The 27,204-nt window shown below is 61.7% G+C and overlaps 3 protein-coding genes across 3 annotated transcripts in view; 2 read left to right on the top strand and 1 right to left on the bottom strand.

The window, feature by feature from the left end:
* Nucleotides 1–27,204, bottom strand: part of LOC143955908 (uncharacterized) — an 865,587-nt gene that overhangs the window by 580,497 nt on the left and 257,886 nt on the right. The gene's annotated exons all lie outside the window — the stretch shown is intronic.
* The window catches only part of LOC143955348 (uncharacterized), a 316,606-nt gene that overhangs the window by 64,702 nt on the left and 224,700 nt on the right, over nucleotides 1–27,204 (top strand). The window lies entirely within an intron of this gene.
* Nucleotides 1–27,204, top strand: part of LOC143955351 (uncharacterized) — a 68,297-nt gene that overhangs the window by 11,150 nt on the left and 29,943 nt on the right. Inside the window, 1 exon segment of the mRNA XM_077465417.1 lies at nucleotides 19,756–22,103. Within this exon segment, the coding sequence (XP_077321543.1) occupies nucleotides 19,756–22,103 (2,348 nt within the window).

The following is a 27,204-nucleotide window of genomic DNA, read 5'->3' as shown; positions in this document are numbered from 1 at the left end:
AGCACTGGGGGGGGAGGCAGGAGAGTGTGGTGCAGTCGGAGGAGAGCACTGGGGGGGACAGGAGAGTGTGGTGGTGGAGGAGAGCACTGGGGGGGACAGGAGAGTGTGGTGGTGGAGGAGAGCACTGGGGGGGCAGGAGAGTGTGGTGGTGGAGGGCACTGGGGGGCAGGAGAGTGTGGTGGTGGAGGAGAGCACTGGGGGGGGCAGGAGAGTGCAGTGGAGGAGAGCACTGGGGGGGCAGGAGAGTGTGATGGTGGAGGGCACTGGGGGGGGCAGGGAGAGTGTGGTGGTGGTGGAGAGCACTGGGGGAGACAGGAGAGTGCGGTGGTGGAGGAGAGCACTGTGGGAGGGCAGGAGAGTGTGGTGGTGGAGGAGACCACTGGGGGGACAGGAGAGTGTGGTGGTGGAGGAGAGCACTGGGGGGGCAGGAGAGTGCGGTGGTGGAGGAGAGCACTGGGGGGGGGGGGACAGGAGAGTGTGGTGGTGGAGGAGAGCACTGGGGGGGACAGGAGAGTGTGGTGGTGGAGGAGAGCACTGAGGGGGGGGGACAGGAGAGTGTGGTGGTGGAGGAGAGCACTGGGGGGGACAGGAGAGTGTGGTGGTGGAGGGCACTGGGGGGGACAGGAGAGTGTGGTGGTGGAGAGAGCACTGGGGCGCAGGAGAGTGTGGTGGTGGAGGAGGGCACTGGGGGGGCAGGAGAGTGCGGTGGTGAAGGAGAGCACTGGGGGGACAGGAGAGTGTGGTGGTGGAGGAGACCACTTGGGGGGGCAGGAGAGTGCGTGGTGGAGGAGACCACTGGGGGGGCAGGAGAGTGTGGTGGTGGAGGAGAGCACTGGGGGGGGACAGGAGAGTGTGGTGGTGGAGGTGAGCACTGGGGGGGGGAGGAGAGTGCAGTGGTGGAGGAGAGCACTGGGGGGGGGCAGGAGAGTGCGGTGGTGGAGGAGAGCACTGGGGGGGACAGGAGAGTGCGGTGGTGGGGGGCATTGTGGGGGCAGGAGAGTGTGGTGGTGGAGGAGACCATTGGGGGGACAGGAGAGTGTGGTGGTGGAGGAGAGCACTGGGGGGGGACAGGAGAGTGTGGTGGTGGAGGAGACCATTGGGGGGCAGGAGAGTGTGGTGGTGGAGGAGAGCACTGGGGGGGGCAGGAGAGTGTGGTGGTGGAGGAGAGCACTGGGGGGGGCAGGAGAGTGCGGTAGTGGAGGGGAGCACTGGGGGGGGGCAGGAGAGTGCGGTGGTGGAGGAGAGCACTGGGGGGGGACAGGAGAGTGCGGTGGTGGGGGGGGGCAGGAGAGTGTGGTGGTGGAGGAGACCATTGGGGGGGCAGGAGAGTGCGGTGGTGGAGGAGAGCACTGGGGGGGGACAGGAGAGTGCGGTGGTGGGGGGGGGCAGGAGAGTGTGGTGGTGGAGGAGAGCACTGGGGGGGGACAGGAGAGTGTGTTGGTGGAGGAGAGCACTGGGGGGGGGGCAGGAGAGAGTGCGGTAGTGGAGGGGAGCACTGGGGGGGGGCAGGAGAGTGCGGTGGTGGAGGAGAGCACTGGGGGGGGACAGGAGAGTGCGGTGGTGGGGGGGGGCAGGAGAGTGTGGTGGTGGAGGAGACCATTGGGGGGGCAGGAGAGTGCGGTGGTGGAGGAGAGCACTGGGGGGGACAGGAGAGTGCGGTGGTGGGGGGGGGGCAGGAGAGTGTGGTGGTGGAGGAGACCATTGGGGGGACAGGAGAGTGTGGTGGTGGAGGAGAGCACTGGGGGGGACAGGAGAGTGTGGTGGTGGAGGAGACCATGGGGGGGCAGGAGAGTGTGGTGGTGGAGGAGAGCACTGGGGGGGGACAGGAGAGTGTGGTGGTGGAGGAGAGCACTGGGGGGGGAGGAGAGTGCGGTGGTGGAGGAGAGCACTGGGGGGGGGGCAGGAGAGTGCGGTGGTGGAGGAGAGCACTGGGGGGGGGGACAGGAGAGTGCGGTGGTGGAGGTGAGCACTGGGGGGGAGGAGAGTGCGGTGGTGGAGGAGAGCACTGGGGGGGGGCAGGAGAGTGCGGTGGTGGAGGAGAGCACTGAGGGGGGACAGGAGAGTGCGGTGGTGGGGGGGGCAGGAGAGTGTGGTGGTGGAGGAGACCATTGGGGGGACAGGAGAGTGTGGTGGTGGAGGAGAGCACTGGGGGGGGGGCAGGAGAGTGCAGTGGAGGAGAGCACTGGGGGGGCAGGAGAGTGCGGTGGTGGAGGAGAGCACTGGGGGGGACAGGAGAGTGTGGTGGTGGAGGAGAGCACTGGGGGGGCAGGAGAGTGCGGTGGTGGAGGAGAGCACTGGGGGGGGACAGGAGAGTGCGGTGGTGGGGGGGGGCAGGAGAGTGTGGTGGTGGAGGAGACCATTGGGGGGACAGGAGAGTGTGGTGGTGGAGGAGAGCACTGGGGGGGGGACAGGAGAGTGTGGTGGTGGAGGAGACCATTGGGGGGGCAGGAGAGTGTGGTGGTGGAGGAGAGCACTGGGGGGGGGACAGGAGAGTGTGGTGGTGGAGGAGAGCACTGGGGGGGGGGACAGGAGAGTGTGGTGGTGGAGGTGAGCACTGGGGGGGAGGAGAGTGCGGGGGTGGAGGAGAGCAATGGGGGGGGGGGGCAGGAGAGTGTGGTGGTGGAGGAGAGCACTGGGGGGGACAGGAGAGTGTGGTGGTGGAGGAGAGCACTGGGGGGGGACAGGAGACTGTGGTGGTGGAGGAGACCATTGGGGGGGCAGGAGAGTGCGGTGGTGGAGGAGAGCACTGGGGGGGGGGCAGGAGAGTGCGGTGGTGGGGGGGGGCAGGAGAGTGTGGTGGTGGAGGAGACCATTGGGGGGACAGGAGAGTGTGGTGGTGGAGGAGAGCACTGGGGGGGGGGACAGGAGAGTGTGGTGGTGGAGGAGACCATTGGGGGGGCAGGAGAGTGTGGTGGTGGAGGAGAGCACTGGGGGGGACAGGAGAGTGTGGTGGTGGAGGAGAGCACTGGGGGGGAGGAGAGTGCGGTGGTGGAGGAGAGCACTGGGGGGGGCAGGAGAGTGCGGTGGTGGAGGAGAGCACTGGGGGGGACAGGAGAGTGCGGTGGTGGAGGTGAGCACTGGGGGGGAGGAGAGTGCGGTGGTGGAGGAGAGCACTGGGGGGGGGGCAGGAGAGTGCGGTGGTGGAGGAGAGCACTGGGGGGGACAGGAGAGTGCGGTGGTGGGGGGGGCAGGAGAGTGTGGTGGTGGAGGAGACCAGTGGGGGGACAGGAGAGTGTGGTGGTGGAGGAGAGCACTGGGGGGGGACAGGAGAGTGTGGTGGTGGAGGAGACCATTGGGGGGGCAGGAGAGTGTGGTGGTGGAGGAGAGCACTGGGGGGGGCAGGAGAGTGTGGTGGTGGAGGAGAGCACTGGGGGGGCAGGAGAGTGCGGTGGTGGAGGGGAGCACTGGGGGGGGGGGGCAGGAGAGTGCGGTGGTGGAGGAGAGCACTGGGGGGGGACAGGAGAGTGCGGTGGTGGGGGGGGCAGGAGAGTGTGGTGGTGGAGGAGACCATTGGGGGGACAGGAGAGTGTGGTGGTGGAGGAGAGCACTGGGGGGGGGGGCAGGAGAGTGCAGTGGAGGAGAGCACTGGGGGGGGCAGGAGAGTGTGGTGGTGGAGGGCACTGGGGGGGAGGAGAGTGTGGTGGTGGAGGAGAGCACTGGGGGGGGGGCAGGAGAGTGTGGTGGTGGGGGAGAGCACTGTGGGGGGGCAGGAGAGTGTGGTGGTGGAGGAGAGCACTGGGGGGGCAGGAGAGTGTGGTGGTGGAGGGCACTGGGGGGCAGGAGAGTGTGGTGGTGGAGGAGAGCACTGGGGGGGGGGCAGGAGAGTGCAGTGGAGGAGAGCACTGGGGGGCAGGAGAGTGTGGTGGTGGAGGGCACTGGGGGGCAGGAGAGTGCGGTGGTGGAGGAGAGCACTGGGGGGGACAGGAGAGTGTGGTGGTGGAGGAGAGCACTGGGGGGGCAGGAGAGTGCGGTGGTGGAGGAGAGCACTGGGGGGGGACAGGAGAGTGCGGTGGTGGGGGGGGGGCAGGAGAGTGTGGTGGTGGAGGAGACCATTGGGGGGACAGGAGAGTGTGGTGGTGGAGGAGAGCACTGGGGGGGGGACAGGAGAGTGTGGTGGTGGAGGAGACCATTGGGGGGGCAGGAGAGTGTGGTGGTGGAGGAGAGCACTGGGGGGGGACAGGAGAGTGTGGTGGTGGAGGAGAGCACTGGGGGGGGACAGGAGAGTGTGGTGGTGGAGGTGAGCACTGGGGGGGAGGAGAGTGCGGGGGTGGAGGAGAGCACTGGGGGGGGGGCAGGAGAGTGCGGTGGTGGAGGAGAGCACTGGGGGGGGACAGGAGAGTGCGGTGGTGGGGGAGGGCAGGAGAGTGTGGTGGTGGAGGAGACCATTGGGGGGACCGGAGAGTGTGGTGGTGGAGGAGAGCACTGGGGGGGGGACAGGAGAGTGTGGTGGTGGAGGAGACCATTGGGGGGGCAGGAGAGTGTGGTGGTGGAGGAGAGCACTGGGGGGGCAGGAGAGTGTGGTGGTGGAGGAGAGCACTGGGGGTGGCAGGAGAGTGTGGTGGTGGAGGAGAGCACTGGGGGGGGACAGGAGAGTGTGGTGGTGGAAGAGACCATTGGGGGGGCAGGAGAGTGCGGTGGTGGAGGAGAGCACTGGGGGAGGCAGGAGAGTGTGGTGGTGGAGGAGAGCACTGGGGGGGGCAGGAGAGTGCGGTGGTGGAGGAGAGCACTGGGGGGGGGCAGGAGAGTGTGGTGGTAGAAGGCACTAGGGGGGACAGGAGAGTGTGGTGGTGGAAGAGAGCACTGGGGGGGGCAGGAGAGTGTGGTGGTGGAGGAGAGCACTGGGGGGGCAGGAGAGTGTGGTGGTGGAGGAGAGCACTGGGGGGGGCAGGAGAGTGCAGTGGAGGAGAGCACTGGGGGGGCAGGAGAGTGTGGTGGTGGAGGGCACTGGGGGGGAGGAGAGTGTGGTGGTGGAGGAGAGCACTGGGGGGGGGCAGGAGAGTGTGGTGGTGGGAGAGAGCACTGGGGGGGGGGCAGGAGAGTGTGGTGGTGGAGGAGAGCACTGGGGGGGCAGGAGAGTGTGGTGGTGGAGGGCACTGGGGGGCAGGAGAGTGTGGTGGTGGAGGAGAGCACTGGGGGGGGCAGGAGAGTGCAGTGGAGGAGAGCACTGGGGGGCAGGAGAGTGTGGTGGTGGAGGGCACTGGGGGGCAGGAGAGTGCGGTGGTGGAGGAGAGCACTGGGGGGGACAGGAGAGTGTGGTGGTGGAGGAGAGCACTGGGGGGGCAGGAGAGTGCGGTGGTGGAGGAGAGCACTGGGGGGGGGACAGGAGAGTGCGGTGGTGGGGGGGGGGGGCAGGAGAGTGTGGTGGTGGAGGAGACCATTGGGGGACAGGAGAGTGTGGTGGTGGAGGAGAGCACTGGGGGGGGACAGGAGAGTGTGGTGGTGGAGGAGACCATTGGGGGGGCAGGAGAGTGTGGTGGTGGAGGAGAGCACTGGAGGGGACAGGAGAGTGTGGTGGTGGAGGAGAGCACTGGGGGGGGACAGGAGAGTGTGGTGGTGGAGGTGAGCACCTGGGGGGGGAGGAGAGTGCGGGGGTGGAGGAGAGCACTGGGGGGGGGGGCAGGAGAGTGTGGTGGTGGAGGAGAGCACTGGGGGGGGACAGGAGAGTGTGGTGGTGGAGGAGACCATTGGGGGGGCAGGAGAGTGCGGTGGTGGAGGAGAGCACTGGGGGGGGGGCAGGAGAGTGCGGTGGTGGGGGGGGCAGGAGAGTGTGGTGGTGGAGGAGACCATTGGGGGGACCGGAGAGTGTGGTGGTGGAGGAGAGCACTGGGGGGGGGACAGGAGAGTGTGGTGGTGGAGGAGACCATTGGGGGGGCAGGAGAGTGTGGTGGTGGAGGAGAGCACTGGGGGGGCAGGAGAGTGTGGTGGTGGAGGAGAGCACTGGGGGGGACAGGAGAGTGTGGTGGTGGAGGAGAGCACTGGGGGGGGACAGGAGAGTGTGGTGGTGGAGGAGACCATTGGGGGGCAGGAGAGTGCGGTGGTGGAGGAGAGCACTGGGGGGGGGGCAGGAGAGTGCGGTGGTGGGGGGGGGGCAGGAGAGTGTGGTGGTGGAGGAGACCATTGGGGGGACAGGAGAGTGTGGTGGTGGAGGAGAGCACTGGGGGGGGGATAGGAGAGTGTGGTGGTGGAGGAGACCATTGGGGGGGCAGGAGAGTGTGGTGGTGGAGGAGAGCACTGGGGGGGGACAGGAGAGTGTGGTGGTGGAGGAGACCATTGGGGGGGCAGGAGAGTGTGGTGGTGGAGGAGAGCACTGGGGGGGGCAGGAGAGTGTGGTGGTGGAGGAGAGCACTGGGGGGGACAGGAGAGTGTGGTGGTGGAGGTGAGCACTGGGGGGGGGGCAGGAGAGTGCGGTGGTGGAGGAGAGCACTGGGGGGGGACAGGAGAGTGCGGTGGTGGGGGGGGGGGGCAGGAGAGTGTGGTGGTGGAGGAGACCATTGGGGGGACAGGAGAGTGTGGTGGTGGAGGAGAGCACTGGGGGGGGACAGGAGAGTGTGGTGGTGGAGGAGACCATTGGGGGGGCAGGAGAGTGTGGTGGTGGAGGAGAGCACTGGGGGGGGGGGACAGGAGAGTGTGGTGGTGGAGGAGAGCACTGGGGGGACAGGAGAGTGTGGTGGAGGAGGTGAGCACTGGGGGGGGAGGAGAGTGCGGGGGTGGAGGAGAGCACTGGGGGGGGGGGGCAGGAGAGTGCGGTGGTGGAGGAGAGCACTGGGGGGGACAGGGAGTGCGGTGGTGGGGGGGGCAGGAGAGTGTGGTGGTGGAGGAGACCATTGGGGGGACAGGAGAGTGTGGTGGTGGAGGAGAGCACTGGGGGGGGACAGGAGAGTGTGGTGGTGGAGGAGACCATTGGGGGGGCAGGAGAGTGTGGTGGTGGAGGAGAGCACTGGGGGGGCAGGAGAGTGTGGTGGTGGAGGAGAGCACTGGGGGGGGCAGGAGAGTGTGGTGGTGGAGGAGAGCACTGGGGGGGGCAGGAGAGTGCGGTGGTGGAGGGGAGCACTGGGGGGGGCAGGAGAGTGCGGTGGTGGAGGAGAGCACTGGGGGAGGCAGGAGAGTGTGGTGGTGGAGGAGAGCACTGGGGGGGGCAGGAGAGTGCGGTGGTGGAGGAGAGCACTGGGGGGGGGGCAGGAGAGTGTGGTGGTAGAAGGCACTAGGGGGACAGGAGAGTGTGGTGGTGGAAGAGAGCACTGGGGGGGGGCAGGAGAGTGTGGTGGTGGAGGAGAGCACTGGGGGGGCAGGAGAGTGTGGTGGTGGAGGAGAGCACTGGGGGGGGGGGGCAGGAGAGTGCAGTGGAGGAGAGCACTGGGGGGGCAGGAGAGTGTGGTGGTGGAGGGCACTGGGGGGGAGGAGAGTGTGGTGGTGGAGGAGAGCACTGGGGGGGGGGGGGGCAGGAGAGTGTGGTGGTGGGGGAGAGCACTGTGGGGGGGCAGGAGAATGTGGTGGTGGAGGAGAGCACTGGGGGGGCAGGAGAGTGTGGTGGTGGAGGGCACTGGGGGGCAGGAGAGTGTGGTGGTGGAGGAGAGCACTGGGGGGGGGCAGGAGAGTGCAGTGGAGGAGAGCACTGGGGGGGCAGGAGAGTGTGGTGGTGGAGGGCACTGGGGGGCAGGAGAGTGCGGTGGTGGAGGAGAGCACTGGGGGGGACAGGAGAGTGTGGTGGTGGAGGAGAGCACTGGGGGGGCAGGAGAGTGCGGTGGTGGAGGAGAGCACTGGGGGGGGACAGGAGAGTGCGGTGGTGGGGGGGGCAGGAGAGTGTGGTGGTGGAGGAGACCATTGGGGGGACCGGAGAGTGTGGTGGTGGAGGAGAGCACTGGGGGGGGGACAGGAGAGTGTGGTGGTGGAGGAGACCATTGGGGGGGCAGGAGAGTGTGGTGGTGGAGGAGAGCACTGGGGGGGGACAGGAGAGTGTGGTGGTGGAGGTGAGCACTGGGGGGGAGGAGAGTGCGGGGGTGGAGGAGAGCACTGGGGGGGGGGCAGGAGAGTGCGGTGGTGGAGGAGAGCACTGGGGGGGGACAGGAGAGTGCGGTGGTGGGGGGGGGCAGGAGAGTGTGGTGGTGGAGGAGACCATTGGGGTGACCGGAGAGTGTGGTGGTGGAGGAGAGCACTGGGGGGGGGACAGGAGAGTGTGGTGGTGGAGGAGACCATTGGGGGGGCAGGAGAGTGTGGTGGTGGAGGAGAGCACTGGGGGGGCAGGAGAGTGTGGTGGTGGAGGAGAGCACTGGGGGTGGCAGGAGAGTGTGGTGGTGGAGGAGAGCACTGGGGGGGGACAGGAGAGTGTGGTGGTGGAAGAGACCATTGGGGGGGCAGGAGAGTGCGGTGGTGGAGGAGAGCACTGGGGGAGGCAGGAGAGTGTGGTGGTGGAGGAGAGCACTGGGGGGGGCAGGAGAGTGCGGTGGTGGAGGAGAGCACTGGGGGGGGGCAGGAGAGTGTGGTGGTAGAAGGCACTAGGGGGGACAGGAGAGTGTGGTGGTGGAAGAGAGCACTGGGGGGGGGCAGGAGAGTGTGGTGGTGGAGGAGAGCACTGGGGGGGCAGGAGAGTGTGGTGGTGGAGGAGAGCACTGGGGGGGGGCAGGAGAGTGCAGTGGAGGAGAGCACTGGGGGGGCAGGAGAGTGTGGTGGTGGAGGGCACTGGGGGGGAGGAGAGTGTGGTGGTGGAGGAGAGCACTGGGGGGGGGCAGGAGAGTGTGGTGGTGGGAGAGAGCACTGGGGGGGGGGGCAGGAGAGTGTGGTGGTGGAGGAGAGCACTGGGGGGGCAGGAGAGTGTGGTGGTGGAGGGCACTGGGGGGCAGGAGAGTGTGGTGGTGGAGGAGAGCACTGGGGGGGGCAGGAGAGTGCAGTGGAGGAGAGCACTGGGGGGGCAGGAGAGTGTGGTGGTGGAGGGCACTGGGGGGCAGGAGAGTGCGGTGGTGGAGGAGAGCACTGGGGGGGACAGGAGAGTGTGGTGGTGGAGGAGAGCACTGGGGGGGCAGGAGAGTGCGGTGGTGGAGGAGAGCACTGGGGGGGGGACAGGAGAGTGCGGTGGTGGGGGGGGGGGGCAGGAGAGTGTGGTGGTGGAGGAGACCATTGGGGGACAGGAGAGTGTGGTGGTGGAGGAGAGCACTGGGGGGGGGACAGGAGAGTGTGGTGGTGGAGGAGACCATTGGGGGGGCAGGAGAGTGTGGTGGTGGAGGAGAGCACTGGAGGGGACAGGAGAGTGTGGTGGTGGAGGAGAGCACTGGGGGGGGACAGGAGAGTGTGGTGGTGGAGGTGAGCACCTGGGGGGGAGGAGAGTGCGGGGGTGGAGGAGAGCACTGGGGGGGGGGCAGGAGAGTGTGGTGGTGGAGGAGAGCACTGGGGGGGACAGGAGAGTGTGGTGGTGGAGGAGACCATTGGGGGGGCAGGAGAGTGCGGTGGTGGAGGAGAGCACTGGGGGGGGGGCAGGAGAGTGCGGTGGTGGGGGGGGCAGGAGAGTGTGGTGGTGGAGGAGACCATTGGGGGGACCGGAGAGTGTGGTGGTGGAGGAGAGCACTGGGGGGGGGGACAGGAGAGTGTGGTGGTGGAGGAGACCATTGGGGGGGCAGGAGAGTGTGGTGGTGGAGGAGAGCACTGGGGGGGCAGGAGAGTGTGGTGGTGGAGGAGAGCACTGGGGGGGACAGGAGAGTGTGGTGGTGGAGGAGAGCACTGGGGGGGGACAGGAGAGTGTGGTGGTGGAGGAGACCATTGGGGGGGCAGGAGAGTGCGGTGGTGGAGGAGAGCACTGGGGGGGGGGCAGGAGAGTGCGGTGGTGGGGGGGGGGCAGGAGAGTGTGGTGGTGGAGGAGACCATTGGGGGGACAGGAGAGTGTGGTGGTGGAGGAGAGCACTGGGGGGGGGATAGGAGAGTGTGGTGGTGGAGGAGACCATTGGGGGGGCAGGAGAGTGTGGTGGTGGAGGAGAGCACTGGGGGGGGACAGGAGAGTGTGGTGGTGGAGGAGACCATTGGGGGGGCAGGAGAGTGTGGTGGTGGAGGAGAGCACTGGGGGGGGCAGGAGAGTGTGGTGGTGGAGGAGAGCACTGGGGGGGACAGGAGAGTGTGGTGGTGGAGGTGAGCACTGGGGGGGGGGCAGGAGAGTGCGGTGGTGGAGGAGAGCACTGGGGGGGGACAGGAGAGTGCGGTGGTGGGGGGGGGGCAGGAGAGTGTGGTGGTGGAGGAGACCATTGGGGGGACAGGAGAGTGTGGTGGTGGAGGAGAGCACTGGGGGGGGACAGGAGAGTGTGGTGGTGGAGGAGACCATTGGGGGGGCAGGAGAGTGTGGTGGTGGAGGAGAGCACTGGGGGGGGGGACAGGAGAGTGTGGTGGTGGAGGAGAGCACTGGGGGGGACAGGAGAGTGTGGTGGAGGAGGTGAGCACTGGGGGGGGAGGAGAGTGCGGGGGTGGAGGAGAGCACTGGGGGGGGGGGCAGGAGAGTGCGGTGGTGGAGGAGAGCACTGGGGGGGACAGGGAGTGCGGTGGTGGGGGGGGCAGGAGAGTGTGGTGGTGGAGGAGACCATTGGGGGGACAGGAGAGTGTGGTGGTGGAGGAGAGCACTGGGGGGGGCAGGAGAGTGCAGTGGAGGAGAGCACTGGGGGGGCAGGAGAGTGTGGTGGTGGAGGGCACTGGGGGGCAGGAGAGTGCGGTGGTGGAGGAGAGCACTGGGGGGGACAGGAGAGTGTGGTGGTGGAGGAGAGCACTGGGGGGGCAGGAGAGTGCGGTGGTGGAGGAGAGCACTGGGGGGGGGACAGGAGAGTGCGGTGGTGGGGGGGGGGGCAGGAGAGTGTGGTGGTGGAGGAGACCATTGGGGGACAGGAGAGTGTGGTGGTGGAGGAGAGCACTGGGGGAGGCAGGAGAGTGTGGTGGTGGAGGAGAGCACTGGGGGGGGCAGGAGAGTGCGGTGGTGGAGGGGAGCACTGGGGGGGGCAGGAGAGTGCGGTGGTGGAGGAGAGCACTGGGGGAGGCAGGAGAGTGTGGTGGTGGAGGAGAGCACTGGGGGGGGCAGGAGAGTGCGGTGGTGGAGGAGAGCACTGGGGGGGGGCAGGAGAGTGTGGTGGTAGAAGGCACTAGGGGGGACAGGAGAGTGTGGTGGTGGAAGAGAGCACTGGGGGGGGGCAGGAGAGTGTGGTGGTGGAGGAGAGCACTGGGGGGGCAGGAGAGTGTGGTGGTGGAGGAGAGCACTGGGGGGGGGGCAGGAGAGTGCAGTGGAGGAGAGCACTGGGGGGGCAGGAGAGTGTGGTGGTGGAGGGCACTGGGGGGGAGGAGAGTGTGGTGGTGGAGGAGAGCACTGGGGGGGGGGGGGGGGGGGCAGGAGAATGTGGTGGTGGAGGAGAGCACTGGGGGGGCAGGAGAGTGTGGTGGTGGAGGGCACTGGGGGGCAGGAGAGTGTGGTGGTGGAGGAGAGCACTGGGGGGGGGCAGGAGAGTGCAGTGGAGGAGAGCACTGGGGGGGCAGGAGAGTGTGGTGGTGGAGGGCACTGGGGGGCAGGAGAGTGCGGTGGTGGAGGAGAGCACTGGGGGGGACAGGAGAGTGCGGTGGTGGGGGGGGGCAGGAGAGTGTGGTGGTGGAGGAGACCATTGGGGGGACAGGAGAGTGTGGTGGTGGAGGAGAGCACTGGGGGGGGACAGGAGAGTGCGGTGGTGGGGGGGGGGGGGTAGGAGAGTGTGGTGGTGGAGGAGACCATTGGGGGGACCGGAGAGTGTGGTGGTGGAGGAGAGCACTGGGGGGGGGACAGGAGAGTGTGGTGGTGGAGGAGACCATTGGGGGGGCAGGAGAGTGTGGTGGTGGAGGAGAGCACTGGGGGGGCAGGAGAGTGTGGTGGTGGAGGAGAGCACTGGGGGAGGCAGGAGAGTGTGGTGGGGGAGGAGAGCACTGGGGGGGGACAGGAGAGTGTGGTGGTGGAGGAGACCATTGGGGGGGCAGGAGAGTGCGGTGGTGGAGGAGAGCACTGGGGGAGGCAGGAGAGTGTGGTGGTGGAGGAGAGCACTGGGGGGGGGCAGGAGAGTGTGGTGGTAGAAGGCACTAGGGGGGACAGGAGAGTGTGGTGGTGGAAGAGAGCACTGGGGGGGGGCAGGAGAGTGTGGTGGTGGAGGAGAGCACTGGGGGGGCAGGAGAGTGTGGTGGTGGAGGAGAGCACTGGGGGGGGGGCAGGAGAGTGCAGTGGAGGAGAGCACTGGGGGGGCAGGAGAGTGTGGTGGTGGAGGGCACTGGGGGGGAGGAGAGTGTGGTGGTGGAGGAGAGCACTGGGGGGGGGCAGGAGAGTGTGGTGGTGGGGGAGAGCACTGTGGGGGGGCAGGAGAGTGTGGTGGTGGAGGAGAGCACTGGGGGGGGGGAGGAGAGTGCAGTGGAGGAGAGCACTGGGGGGGCAGGAGAGTGTGGTGGTGGAGGGCACTGGGGGGGAGGAGAGTGTGGTGGTGGAGGAGAGCACTGGGGGGGGGGGCAGGAGAGTGTGGTGGTGGGGGAGAGCACTGTGGGGGGGCAGGAGAGTGTGGTGGTGGAGGAGAGCACTGGGGGGGCAGGAGAGTGTGGTGGTGGAGGGCACTGGGGGGCAGGAGAGTGTGGTGGTGGAGGAGAGCACTGGGGGGGGGCAGGAGAGTGCAGTGGAGGAGAGCACTGGGGGGGCAGGAGAGTGTGGTGGTGGAGGGCACTGGGGGGCAGGAGAGTGCGGTGGTGGAGGAGAGCACTGGGGGGGACAGGAGAGTGTGGTGGTGGAGGAGAGCACTGGGGGGGCAGGAGAGTGCGGTGGTGGAGGAGAGCACTGGGGGGGGACAGGAGAGTGCGGTGGTGGGGGGGGGCAGGAGAGTGTGGTGGTGGAGGAGACCATTGGGGGGGACAGGAGAGTGTGGTGGTGGAGGAGAGCACTGGGGGGGGACAGGAGAGTGTGGTGGTGGAGGAGACCATTGGGGGGGCAGGAGAGTGTGGTGGTGGAGGAGAGCACTGGGGGGGGGACAGGAGAGTGTGGTGGTGGAGGAGAGCACTGGGGGGCGACAGGAGAGTGTGGTGGTGGAGGTGAGCACTGGGGGGGGAGGAGAGTGCGGGGGTGGAGGAGAGCACTGGGGGGGGGGCAGGAGAGTCCGGTGGTGGAGGAGAGCACTGGGGGGGGACAGGAGAGTGCGGTGGTGGGGGGGGGCAGGAGAGTGTGGTGGTGGAGGAGACCATTGGGGGGACCGGAGAGTGTGGTGGTGGAGGAGAGCACTGGGGCGGGGACAGGAGAGTGTGGTGGTGGAGGAGACCATTGGGGGGGCAGGAGAGTGTGGTGGTGGAGGAGAGCACTGGGGGGGCAGGAGAGTGTGGTGGTGGAGGAGAGCACTGGGGGGGACAGGAGAGTGTGGTGGTGGAGGAGAGCACTGGGGGGGGACAGGAGAGTGTGGTGGTGGAGGAGACCATTGGGGGGGCAGGAGAGTGCGGTGGTGGAGGAGAGCACTGGGGGGGGGCAGGAGAGTGCAGTGGTGGGGGGGGGCAGGAGAGTGTGGTGGTGGAGGAGACCATTGGGGGGGCAGGAGAGTGTGGTGGTGGAGGAGAGCACTGGGGGGGCAGGAGAGTGTGGTGGTGGAGGAGAGCACTGGGGGGGGCAGGAGAGTGTGGTGGTGGAGGGGAGCACTGGGGGGGCAGGAGAGTGCGGTGGTGGAGGAGAGCACTGGGGGGGGACAGGAGAGTGTGGTGGTGGAGGAGAGCACTGGGGGGGGGACAGGGGAGTGTGGTGGTGGAGGTGAGCACTGGGGGGGGAGGAGAGTGCGGGGGTGGAGGAGAGCACTGGGGGGGGGGGCAGGAGAGTGCGGTGGTGGAGGAGAGCACTGGGGGGGACAGGAGAGTGCGGTGGTGGGGGGGGGCAGGAGAGTGTGGTGGTGGAGGAGACCATTGGGGGGGCAGGAGAGTGTGGTGGTGGAGGAGAGCACTGGGGGGGCAGGAGAGTGTGGTGGTGGAGGAGAGCACTGGGGGAGGCAGGAGAGTGTGGTGGGGGAGGAGAGCACTGGGGGGGGACAGGAGAGTGTGGTGGTGGAGGAGACCATTGGGGGGGCAGGAGAGTGCGGTGGTGGAGGAGAGCACTGGGGGAGGCAGGAGAGTGTGGTGGTGGAGGAGAGCACTGGGGGGGGCAGGAGAGTGCGGTGGTGGAGGAGAGCACTGGGGGGGGGGCAGGAGAGTGTGGTGGTAGAAGGCACTAGGGGGGACAGGAGAGTGTGGTGGTGGAAGAGAGCACTGGGGGGGCAGGAGAGTGTGGTGGTGGAGGAGAGCACTGGGGGGGCAGGAGAGTGTGGTGGTGGAGGAGAGCACTGGGGGGGGGCAGGAGAGTGCAGTGGAGGAGAGCACTGGGGGGGCAGGAGAGTGTGGTGGTGGAGGGCACTGGGGGGGAGGAGAGTGTGGTGGTGGAGGAGAGCACTGGGGGGGGGGCAGGAGAGTGTGGTGGTGGGGGAGAGCACTGTGGGGGGGCAGGAGAGTGTGGTGGTGGAGGAGAGCACTGGGGGGGCAGGAGAGTGTGGTGGTGGAGGGCACTGGGGGGCAGGAGAGTGTGGTGGTGGAGGAGAGCACTGGGGGGGCAGGAGAGTGTGGTGGTGGAGGGCACTGGGGGGCAGGAGAGTGTGGTGGTGGAGGAGAGCACTGGGGGGGGCAGGAGAGTGCAGTGGAGGAGAGCACTGGGGGGGCAGGAGAGTGTGGTGGTGGAGGGCACTGGGGGGCAGGAGAGTGCGGTGGTGGAGGAGAGCACTGGGGGGGACAGGAGAGTGTGGTGGTGGAGGAGAGCACTGGGGGGGCAGGAGAGTGCGGTGGTGGAGGAGAGCACTGGGGGGGGACAGGAGAGTGCGGTGGTGGGGGGGGGGGCAGGAGAGTGTGGTGGTGGAGGAGACCATTGGGGGGACAGGAGAGTGTGGTGGTGGAGGAGAGCACTGGGGGGGGACAGGAGAGTGTGGTGGTGGAGGAGACCATTGGGGGGGCAGGAGAGTGTGGTGGTGGAGGAGAGCACTGGGGGGGGACAGGAGAGTGTGGTGGGGAGGAGAGCACTGGGGGGGGACAGGAGAGTGTGGTGGTGGAGGTGAGCACTGGGGGGGGGGGGGGGAGAGTGCGGGGGTGGAGGAGAGCACTGGGGGGGGGCAGGAGAGTGCGGTGGTGGAGGAGAGCACTGGGGGGGGACAGGAGAGTGCGGTGGTGGGGGGGGGCAGGAGAGTGTGGTGGTGGAGGAGACCATTGGGGGGACCGGAGAGTGTGGTGGTGGAGGAGAGCACTGGGGGGGGACAGGAGAGTGTGGTGGTGGAGGAGACCATTGGGGGGGCAGGAGAGTGTGGTGGTGGTGGAGAGCACTGGGGGGGCAGGAGAGTGTGGTGGTGGAGGAGAGCACTGGGGGGGACAGGAGAGTGTGGTGGTGGAGGAGAGCACTGGGGGGGGACAGGAGAGTGTGGTGGTGGAGGAGACCATTGGGGGGGCAGGAGAGTGCGGTGGTGGAGGAGAGCACTGGGGGGGGCAGGAGAGTGCAGTGGTGGGGGGGGCAGGAGAGTGTGGTGGTGGAGGAGACCATTGGGGGGACAGGAGAGTGTGGTGGTGGAGGAGAGCACTGGGGGGGGACAGGAGAGTGTGGTGGTGGAGGAGACCATTGGGGGGGCAGGAGAGTGTGGTGGTGGAGGAGAGCACTGGGGGGGGGACAGGAGAGTGTGGTGGTGGAGGAGAGCACTGGGGGGGGAGGAGAGTGCGGTGGTGGAGGAGAGCACTGGGGGGGGGGGCAGGAGAGTGCGGTGGTGGAGGAGAGCACTGGGGGGGGACAGGAGAGTGCGGTGGTGGAGGTGAGCACTGGGGGGGAGGAGAGTGCGGTGGTGGAGGAGAGCACTGGGGGGGGGGCAGGAGAGTGCGGTGGTGGAGGAGAGCACTGGGGGGGACAGGAGAGTGCGGTGGTGGGGGGGGCAGGAGAGTGTGGTGGTGGAGGAGACCATTGGGGGGACAGGAGAGTGTGGTGGTGGAGGAGAGCACTGGGGGGGGGACAGGAGAGTGTGGTGGTGGAGGAGACCATTGGGGGGGCAGGAGAGTGTGGTGGTGGAGGAGAGCACTGGGGGGGCAGGAGAGTGTGGTGGTGGAGGAGAGCACTGGGGGGGCAGGAGAGTGCGGTGGTGGAGGGGAGCACTGGGGGGGGGCAGGAGAGTGCGGTGGTGGAGGAGAGCACTGGGGGGGGACAGGAGAGTGCGGTAGTGGGGGGGGGGCAGGAGAGTGTGGTGGTGGAGGAGACCATTGGGGGGACAGGAGAGTGTGGTGGTGGAGGAGAGCACTGGGGGGGGACAGGAGAGTGTGGTGGTGGAGGAGACCATTGGGGGGGCAGGAGAGTGTGGTGGTGGAGGAGAGCACTGGGGGGGGGACAGGAGAGTGTGGTGGTGGAGGAGAGCACTGGGGGGGACAGGAGAGTGTGGTGGTGGAGGTGAGCACTGGGGGGGGCAGGAGAGTGCGGTGGTGGAGGAGAGCACTGGGGTGACAGGAGAGTGCGGTGGTGGGGGGGGGGCAGGAGAGTGTGGTGGTGGAGGAGACCATTGGGGGGACAGGAGAGTGTGGTGGTGGAGGAGAGCACTGGGGGGGGGGACCATTGGGGGGGCAGGAGAGTGTGGTGGTGGAGGAGAGCACTGGGGGGGCAGGAGAGTGTGGTGGTGGAGGAGAGCACTGGGGGGGGGCAGGAGAGTGTGGTGGTGGAGGAGAGCACTGGGGGGGGGCAGGAGAGTGCGGTGGTGGAGGGGAGCACTGGGGGGGGCAGGAGAGTGCGGTGGTGGAGGAGAGCACTGGGGGAGGCAGGAGAGTGTGGTGGTGGAGGAGAGCACTGGGGGGGGGGGACAGGAGAGTGTGGTGGTGGAGGAGACCATTGGGGGGCAGGAGAGTGTGGTGGTGGAGGAGAGCACTGGGGGGGCAGGAGAGTGTGGTGGTGGAGGAGAGCACTGGGGGGGGCAGGAGAGTGTGGTGGTGGAGGAGAGCACTGGGGGAGGCAGGAGATTGTGCGTGGTGGAGGGGAGCACTGGGGGGGGCAGGAGAGTGCGGTGGTGGAGGAGAGCACTGGGGGAGGCAGGAGAGTGTGGTGGTGGAGGAGAGCACTGGGGGGGGCAGGAGAGTGCGGTGGTGGAGGAGAGCACTGGGGGGGGGCAGGAGAGTGTGGTGGTAGAAGGCACTAGGGGGGACAGGAGAGTGTGGTGGTGGAAGAGAGCACTGGGGGGGGCAGGAGAGTGTGGTGGTGGAGGAGAGCACTGGGGGGGCAGGAGAGTGTGGTGGTGGAGGAGAGCACTGGGGGGGGGCAGGAGAGTGCAGTGGAGGAGAGCACTGGGGGGGCAGGAGAGTGTGGTGGTGGAGGGCACTGGGGGGGAGGAGAGTGTGGTGGTGGAGGAGAGCACTGGGGGGGGCAGGAGAGTGTGGTGGTGGAGGAGAGCACTGGGGGGGCAGGAGAGTGTGGTGGTGGAGGGCACTGGGGGGGGAGGAGAGTGTGGTGGTGGAGGAGAGCACTGGGGGGGGCAGGAGAGTGTGGTGGTGGAGGAGAGCACTGGGGTGGCAGGAGAGTGTGGTGGTGGAGGGCACTGGGGGGCAGGAGAGTGTGGTGGTGGAGGAGAGCACTGGGGGGGGCAGGAGAGTGCAGTGGAGGAGAGCACTGGGGGGGCAGGAGAGTGTGGTGGTGGAGGGCACTGGGGGGCAGGAGAGTGCGGTGGTGGAGGAGAGCACTGGGGGGGACAGGAGAGTGTGGTGGTGGAGGAGAGCACTGGGGGGGCAGGAGAGTGCGGTGGTGGAGGAGAGCACTGGGGGGGACAGGAGAGTGTGGTGGTGGAGGAGAGCACTGGGGGGGCAGGAGAGTGCGGTGGTGGAGGAGAGCACTGGGGGGGGGACAGGAGAGTGTGGTGGTGGAGGAGAGCACTGTGGGGGGGCAGGAGAGTGTGGTGGTGGAGGAGACCACTGGGGGGACAGGAGAGTGTGGTGGTGGAGGAGAGCACTGGGGGGGCAGGAGAGTGCGGTGGTGGAGGAGAGCACTGGGTTGGGGGGGGGACAGGAGAGTGTGGTGGTGGAGGAGAGCACGGGGGGGGGGACAGGAGAGTGTGGTGGTGGAGGAGAGCACTGGAGGGGACAGGAGAGTGTGGTGGTGGAGGGCACTGGGGGGGGACAGGAGAGTGTGATGGTGGAGGAGAGCACTGGGGGGGAGGAGAGTGCGGTGGTGGAAGAGAGCACTGGGGCGCAGGAGAGTGTGGTGGTGGAGGAGAGCACTGGGGGGGAGGAGAGTGCGGTGGTGGAAGAGAGCACTGGGGGGGCAGGAGAGTGTGGTGGTGGAGGGCACTGGGGGGGGGGGCAGGAGAGTGCGGTGGTGAAGGAGAGCACTGGGGGGACAGGAGAGTGTGGTGGTGGAGGAGACCACTGGGGGGGGAAGGAGAGTGCGGTGGTGGAGGAGACCACTGGGGGGGCAGGAAAGTGTGGTGGTGGAGGAGACCACTGGGGGGGCAGGAGAGTGTGGTGGTGGAGGAGAGCACTGGGGGGGGGACAGGAGAGTGTGGTGGTGGAGGAGACCATTGGGGGGGCAGGAGAGTGTGGTGGTGGAGGAGAGCACTGGGGGGGGGGGACAGGAGAGTGTGGTGGTGGAGGTGAGCACTGGGGGGGGAAGAGAGTGCTGTGGTGGAGGAGAGCACTGGGCGGGGGCAGGAGAGTGTGGTGGTGGGGGGGGCAGGAGAGTGTGGTGGTGGAGGAGACCATTGGGGGGACAGGAGAGTGTGGTGGTGGAGGAGAGCACTGGGGGGGGACAGGAGAGTGTGGTGGTGGAGGAGACGATTGGGGGGGCAGGAGAGTGTGGTGGTGGGGGACAGCACTGTGGGGGGGCAGGAGAGTGCGGTGGTGGAGGAGAGCACTGGGGGAGGCAGGAGAGTGCGGTGTTGGAGGAGAGCACTGGGGGAGGCAGGAGAGTGTGGTGGTGGAGGAGAGTAGTGGGGGGGGTAGGAGAGTGCGGTGGTGGAGGAGAGCACTGGGGGAGGCAGGAGAGTGTGGTGGTGGAGGAGAGCACTGGGGGAGGCAGGAGAGTGCGGTGGTGGAGGAGAGCACTGGGGGAGGCAGGAGAGTGTGGTGGTGGAGGAGAGCACTGGGGGAGGCAGGAGAGTGCGGTGGTGGAGGAGAGCACTGGGGGAGGCAGGAGAGTGTGGTGGTGGAGGAGAGTAGTGGGGGAGGAAGGAGAGTGTGGTGGTGGAGGAGAGCACTGCAGCCCCCCTCCTTGATCCTCCTATCCAGGGACTGTGGCACACAGGGCAGGCTGTACAGATGGGCATCTCCTCCTCTGGATCACACAACGCTGGCTGGCTCTGTGTTCGGCGGCCGCTCTGTAACATGGCCCCGCCCCCCCAGACCGGCTCGTGTGATAGGCGGAACATTGATTCTCTCTACTTTCACACGAGCCGTTCTGGGGGGGGCGGGACCATGTTACAGAGCAGCCGCTAAACCCAGAACCAGCCAGCGCTGTGATCTATAGGAGAGCGGAGGCTGCAGCCGCCAGCGGACTCAGGAAAAAAAATGCAGCATGGCGGCGGCTGCAACACCTTGGGGATTCCAGGGGGGGCACTTGACCCCCCTTGCCCCCTGCTGCGGACGCCCATGATCTGGTAGGAGATCAGAGGAGCCATTTACTAGTTACCTTGAGGGGGGAATTGTAAGATCCTCAGAGACAAAGCTGCCTGATGTGGGCGGAGTCCTGGTTTAGGGGAACCAATCAGCTGATGTCTAGTAATAATCTTTGTATTTCTATTTTAGTAGATGGACGGGAGACGAGGAAAACCTCAGAGGATTGTCTCACTTTGTCTCCAGACTGTAAAGTAGAAGATGAGGACATCACACAGTATAGTCCAGGAGAAAACCCGACTACCTCAAATGTCCATCCGGCACCACACAGTGTAGATGGACCATCGTATTCCTCTTATCCTGAGGAACCTCAGACTGTGCGGGACGGTGCCGGACCATCGTATTCCTCTTATCCCGAGGAACCTCAGACTGTGCGGGACGGTGCCGGACCATCGTATTCCTCTTATCCCGAGGAACCTCAGACTGTGCGGGACGGTGCCGGACCATCGTATTCCTCTTATCCCGAGGAACCTCAGACTGTGCGGGATGGTGCCGGACCATCGTATTCCTCTTATCCTGAGGAACCTCAGACTGTGCGGGACGGTGCCGGACCATCGTATTCCTCTTATCCTGAGGAACCTCAGACTGTGCGGGACGGTGCCGGACCATCGTATTCCTCTTATCCCGAGGAACCTCAGACTGTGCGGGACGGTGCCGGACCATCGTATTCCTCTTATCCTGAGGAACCTCAGACTGTGCGGGACGGTGCCGGACCATCGTATTCCTCTTATCCTGAGGAACCTCAGACTGTACGGGACGGTGCCGGACCATCGTATTCCACTTATCCTGAGGAACCTCAGACTGTGCGGGACGGTGCCGGACCATCGTATTCTTCTTATCCTGAGGAACCTCAGACTGTGCGGGACGGTGCCGGACCATCGTATTCCTCTTATCCCGAGGAACCTCAGACTGTGCGGGACGGTGCCGTCCTTCCAACAGATAAGAGGTTTCCCTGTACTGAGTGTGGGAAGTTCTTCTATTATAAATCCAAACTTAATTTACACAAAATTACTCACACGGGGGAGAAGCCGTATTCCTGTCCTGAGTGCGGGAAATGTTTTTCACAGAAGTGCTATCTTTCCAATCATCAGAAAGTGCACACGGGAGAGAAGCCATATTCCTGTCCTGAGTGCGGGAAATGTTTTTCACAGAAGCCCAGTTTTGACATACATCTGAGATCTCACACGGGGGAGAAGCCGTATTCCTGTTCTGAGTGCGGGAAATGTTTTTCACAGAAGTCCCATCTTTCTTCTCATCAGAAAGTGCACACGGGAGAGAAGCCACATTCCTGTCCTGAGTGCGGGAAATGTTTTTCACGGAAGTGCTATCTTTCCTATCATCAGAAATTGCACACGGGGGAGAATCCGTATTTCTGTCCTGAGTGCGGGAAAAGTTTTTCACAGAAGTCCAGTCTTTCCCAACATCAGAAATTGCACACGGGGGAAATGTCGTATTCCTGTTCTGAATGCGGGAAAGGTTTTACAGTGAAGTCCGCCCTTTCTGAACATCAGAAACTGCACACGGGGGAGAAGCCCTATGCTTGTTCTGAGTGTGGGAAATGTTTTTCACATAAGTCCCATCTTTCCCATCATCAGAAATTGCACACGGGGGAGAAGCCGTATTCCTGTCCTGAGTGCGGGAAATGTTTTTCATATAAGTCTGCTCTTTTCCACCATCAGAAGTTGCACACTGGGGAAAAGCCATATTCTTGTTCTGAGTGCGGGAAATGTTTTTCAGTGAAGTCCAGTCTTTCCACACATCAGAGATTACACACCGGGGAGAAACCGTATTCCTGTTCTGAGTGCGGGAAATGTTTTACAGTAAAGTCCACTCTTTCATATCATCAGAAATTGCACACGGGGGAAAAGCCGTTTTCCTGTCCTGAGTGCGGGAAATGTTTTACACTGAAGTCCTCTCTTTCCGAGCATCAGAAATTGCACACGGGGGAAAAGTCATATTCCTGTCCTGAGTGCGGGAAATGTTTTCCACGGAAGTCCCATCTTTCCGATCATCAGAAACTGCACACGGGGGAAAAGCCGTATTCCTGTCCTGAGTGCGGGAAATGTTTTCTACAGAAGTCCTCTCTTTCCAGTCATCAGAAAGTGCACACGGGCGAGAAGCTTTATTCCTGTCCTGAGTGCCGGAAATGTTTTTCACAGAAGTCCACTCTTACCAAGCATCAGAGATTGCACACGGGGGAGAAGCCATATTACTGTCTTAAGTGCGGCAAATGTTTTTTACGGAAGTCCCATCTTTACGATCATCAGAAAGTGCACACACTAAAAAAGCCACTTTTCTGTCCTGAGTGCGGGAAATGTTTTTCACAGAAGTCCAGTCTTTCCAGACATCAGAAATTGCACACGGGGGAGAAGCCCTATTCCTGTCCTCAATGTGGGAAAAGTTTTGCACGTAAATCAAGCCTTGAAAGACATCAGAGCTCTCACTCGGGGGAGAAGCCGTATTCCTGTCCTGAGTGAGGGAATTGCTCCTCACTGAAGTCCTGTCTTCCTGTACATCAGGGGGTCCCACACAACCCTGGAGGTGTATTAGTGAGTGCGGGAAATGTCTTGTATATGAATGTTGCTGGACATGTGGGGAAGAAGCACCCCCTGATATACACCTCAGATATACTCCATGGATGATCTTCATCATGGAAGAAACAGTTGATAAGGAGATCAGAGATCACCAAAGACATGGATGAAGTGTTGTACCGTGTCGGCCATTGATAGCAGGAGAAAAATAAAAATGGAGTCATTACCTCTCATTGGCTGAGTACATTTTGTGGTGTAAATTCTTGGAAGAGGTCTGTTTTCTCAAGTCGTCTTCCAGGACGAAACGCGTTATCCCCACCACTTAAAAGGTGGTCCTTTAGGCCTTTTAAAATAAAAATGGAGTCCTTACCTCTCATTGGCTGAGTGCATTTTGTGGGGGAAGATTTCACAAACACTTACAGGTCTGTTTCTAAAAACTTTGTAGAATGAATGTGACGCGCATTCCTCCAGCAGTGACAAATATTCGCCATATTTATATAATACAGTGATTTTTTTTTTTCTTTTTACAATCATCGGCTCCATCTAGTGGCCATAATGTGTTATTTCTCTATTTTTAGGAATTACGTTTTTTCAGAAAAAAATTATGGCCGCTAGATGTAGCTGTTGATTATAGGAAATTATTGTTTTTATTGAATCGGGGGCAGAATTCGGCACGGCTTTGAAATGATGGTAACATTCACCCTTTTCCCCCCATTCACACAGAAGGAATGTACACGCACTTCCCCCCGGAGAACGTTTACACCACATTTTTTTTATGGATGGACCCCCTAGACCCGCCCCTTTCCTGACACTTTTTGTTTACAAGTTAAAATCTGTATTTTGTTGCTAGAAAATTACTTATAACCTCGAAACATTATATGCCGTATATATATATATATATATATATATATATATACTGTGTATATATAGTGCTGTGAAAAAGTATTTGCCCCCCTTCCTGATTTTTTTTTTTTTTTTTTTTCATATTTCTCACACTTAAATGATTCAGATCATCCAACAAATGTTAATATTACACAAAGATAATCCGAGTAAATCCAAGACGCAGTTTTTAAATTATTATTTCATTTATTAAGGGGGGGAAAAAAGCCGTTCAAACCTGCCTGGCCCTATGTGAAAAAGTAATTGCCCCCTCCCATGCTGAATTCATGAATGAACTGTGATTAACCACAATTTTTTTTTTTTTTTGGAAAAGCTGAGACAAATTTCACTTGCCACGCCCAGGCCTGATTACTGCCAGAGCTGTTGAATCAAGACGTCACATGAATAGAAGCTGTCTGACAAAGCGAAGCGCGCCAGCAGATCACAAAAAGCCGCACATCGTGTCACAATCTAAAAAAAAAATTCAAGAACTGCTTAAAAAACAAAGTAATGTACGTGTATCGGTCTAGGAAGGGTTTCAAAACCCATTTCTAAGGCTTTGGAACTCCAGTGAACCGCGGTGAGAGCCATAATCCACAAATGGAGAGTGGTGAACCTTCCCAGGAGTGGCCGGCCAACCAAAAATGACTCCAAGAGCATGACGAGGACTCATCCAGGAGGTCATAAGAGAACCCGGAACAACATCTAAAGACCTGCAGGCCTCACTTGCCTCGGGTAAGATCGGTGTTCGTGATCCAACAATACGAAAGAGACTGGGCAAAAAATGGAGATAACTTGGAACGGTGGAGAACCTTACCGGGGGTGGCCGGCCTACAGAAATGACTAAATAAGAGCATGACGAGGACTCATCCAGGAGGTCATAAGAGAACCCAGAACAACATCTAAAGACCTGCAGGCCTCACTTGCCTCGGGTAAGATCGGTGTTCGTGATTCAACAATACGAAAGAGACTGGGCAAAAAATGGAGATAACTTGGAACGGTGGAGAACCTTACCGGGGGTGGCCGGCCTACAGAAATGACTAAATAAGAGCATGACGAGGACTCATCCAGGAGGTCATAAGAGAACCCAGAACAACATCTAAAGACCTGCAGGCCTCACTTGCCTCGGGTAAGATCGGTGCTCGTGATTCAACAATACGAAAGAGACTGGGCAAAAAATGGAGATAACTTGGAACGGTGGAGAACCTTACCGGGGGTGGCCGGCCTACAGAAATGACTAAATAAGAGCATGACGAGGACTCATCCAGGAGGTCATAAGAGAACCCAGAACAACATCTAAAGACCTGCAGGCCTCACTTGCCTCGGGTAAGATCGGTGTTCGTGATTCAACGATAAGAAAGAGACTTGGCAAAAATTGGCGTCCATGGGAGAGTTCCAAGGCCAAAGCCACCGCTGACCAAAAAGAACACAAAGGCTCATCTCACATTTACCAAAAAAAATAAAACCATCTTGATTATCACCAAGACTTTTAGGCAAATATTCTGTGGTCTGATGAGACAAAAAAGTTACTTTTCGGAAGGTGTGCGTCCCGTTACATCTGTCCCAAAACGAATACGGCATTTCCTAACAGGAACATTATACCAACAGTGAGACATGGTGGTGGTAGCGTGATGGTCTGGGGTTGCTTTGCAGCTTCAGGACCTGGACGACTTACCGTAATTGATGGAACCATGAATTCTGAGCTCTACCAGAAAATCCTAAAGGAGAATGTCCGGCCATCAGTTCCCAACCTCGAGCTCAAGTGCACTTGGGTTATACAGCATGACAATAATCCGAAACACAACAGCAAGTCCACCTCCTAATGGCTCAAACAAAGCAAAATGTAGGTTTTGGAGTCGCCTAGTCAAAGCCCGGACTTAAATCCAATTGAAATGCTGTGTCTTGACCTTACACAGGCCGTTCATGCTGGAAAACCCTCCAATGTGGCTGAATTAAAACAATTCTGCAAAGAAGAGTGGGCCAAAATTGCTCCACGCCGATGTGAAAGACTCATTGCCGGTTATCGCAAACGCTTGATTGCAGTTGTTGCCGCCAAGGGTGGCACAACCAGTTATTAGGTTTAGGGGGGCAATTACTTTTTCCACATAAAGCCAGGCAGGCTTGGACAGCTTTTTTGCCTTTTAGAAACAATTGCACAGAATAGAATATAACCGTCTTCCGAAATTCGAATTTTGAATGTCGATTTAGAATTTTTCCAAATTCGGTCGCATTGAATTCAATTCATCCGAATTCAGAAAATTAGAATCGATCTGAATGAGTTAAACAAAGTTACCTAATTTAACTAAAGAAAATAATTTAAATTACGAATCGAAAAACAAAAATGTTTTCATTTTGCACATGTCTATTCACAGCTTCTCCGGTCACAGAGATCAGGAACGATGACACTGAACCCGGAAGTGACCTAATACATATCACTTCCGGGTTCATTCTAGCTAGGGGTGATGAGCGAGCGGAGGTTCTCTGGTCTCTCTCTCCTCTACCATGCTGGTGCCTGGAGGTGGAATTTCGGCGTCCAGGTAAACATGGTGGGGGGGTCTGGGGAAGCCATCCAGTCACTGTATAGAGGTTACAACCCTGTGAAGATGTCTGAGAGCGCACTTATCCTTCACCACAATGTTCCAGAAGAAATTACTGCTGGTCTCCACGACAAATGAGTCCATCATTGTAGGTAGGTTGGGGGAAGGTTTCCCTGAGCATCGCAATTTGGTGTTTGGCCATTTCCACCATTGGCCATGTCTGTAAAATATCTTATCCTCGTGTTTGCCGATACTCTGATACCGGATTGGTAATATCATAGATTTCCATAACCAGGAATGAGATGAGGAAGGAAAGATTTCTGGCTTCGCTCACAGCTTTACTGTCAGATCTAAGGGATCCACCAATGTTCTCCAGGCAGTACAATACGGGGCCAAATTTATTTTTTTTCCTGGGGGTTAAGCCTGAGTGACAATGGGAGAAGAACCCCCTTATATCAGTGGTCAGTGTAGTGGTCCCTTACATTGGTGACCAATGAGAGAAGAACTCCTTTATATCAGAGGTCAGTGTAGAGATCCATTGGTGACCAATGGGGGAAGAACCCCCTTATATCAGTGTGGTGACCAATGGGAGAAGAACCCCTTTATATCAGTGGTCCGTGTAATGATCCCTTACATTGGTGACCAATGGGGGAAGAACCCCCGTTGCTCTGCTTTTCCTCACTCGCGTCTGACAGACCCGAGTAGAGGAGAGCCGATCGGCAGCTCTCCTGACAAGGGGGGGGGGGTCTGCGCTGATTGTTTATCAGCACAGCCCCCCATCGGATGCCCACATCGGACCACCAGGGAAGCCGCCAGGACCAACAGGGAAGGGGGCAACATGTGGATGGCCAGGTATGTACCCCATAGCCATCCACATGTGAAAATGAATGAATGAATGGGTACTGACTGGCACCATTATGCAACAAATGACATCAGTGATGTTCAGCATTGCAACTCATTAGTGTCATCAGTGCCCATCCGTGCCACCCATAAGTACCCATCAGTGTCACCCATAAGTACCCATCAGTGCCGCCTATGAATACACATCAGTGCTGCCTATGAGTGCCCATCAGTTCCACCTATGAGTGCCCATCAGTGCCTCATACCAGTGCCACCTATCAGGGCCCATCAGCGCCACTTCATCTGTGCCCATTAATGCCACCTTATCAGTGCCTGTCAGTGCAACCATATCAGTGCCCGTCATTGAAGAAGAAAAGGTACTTATTTACAAAAAAATGTTAACGGAAAATGTAGGTCTTTTTTTATTTGTTGCGCAAAAAATAAAAATCGCAGAGGTGATCAAATACCACCAAACGAAAGCTCTATTTGTGGGAACAAAATGATAAAAAATGTGGGTACATTGTAGCACGACCGTGCGATTGTCATTCAAACTGCGACAGCGCTGAGTGAGTCAATAATCGCCATCGCGTCACTTCCAGTTTCCATCTTCTCAACCCGGCCAATCAGAAGGCTGAAGATTTGGAACCCGGAAAGTTAACACGGAAGCCACGGAGGAGAGCCGTATCAGGGGAGCTGTGACCGTGGTCCGAGTGTCGACCTGGAGGGGTTTGTTTGTAAATTTGTATTATTTTTTTTCAAAATTGTTGATCTTTTTTTTTGTTTAGTAAATAATA

The sequence above is a fragment of the Lithobates pipiens genome, unplaced genomic scaffold (assembly GCF_037356315.1).
Source record: "Lithobates pipiens isolate NorthernLeopardFrog02 unplaced genomic scaffold, aLitPip1_a1.2 Scaffold_35, whole genome shotgun sequence".
NCBI lineage: Eukaryota > Metazoa > Chordata > Amphibia > Anura > Ranidae > Lithobates > Lithobates pipiens.
Note: the sequence above shows the minus strand (reverse complement) of the source record. Positions and strands in the feature narration are given on the sequence as shown.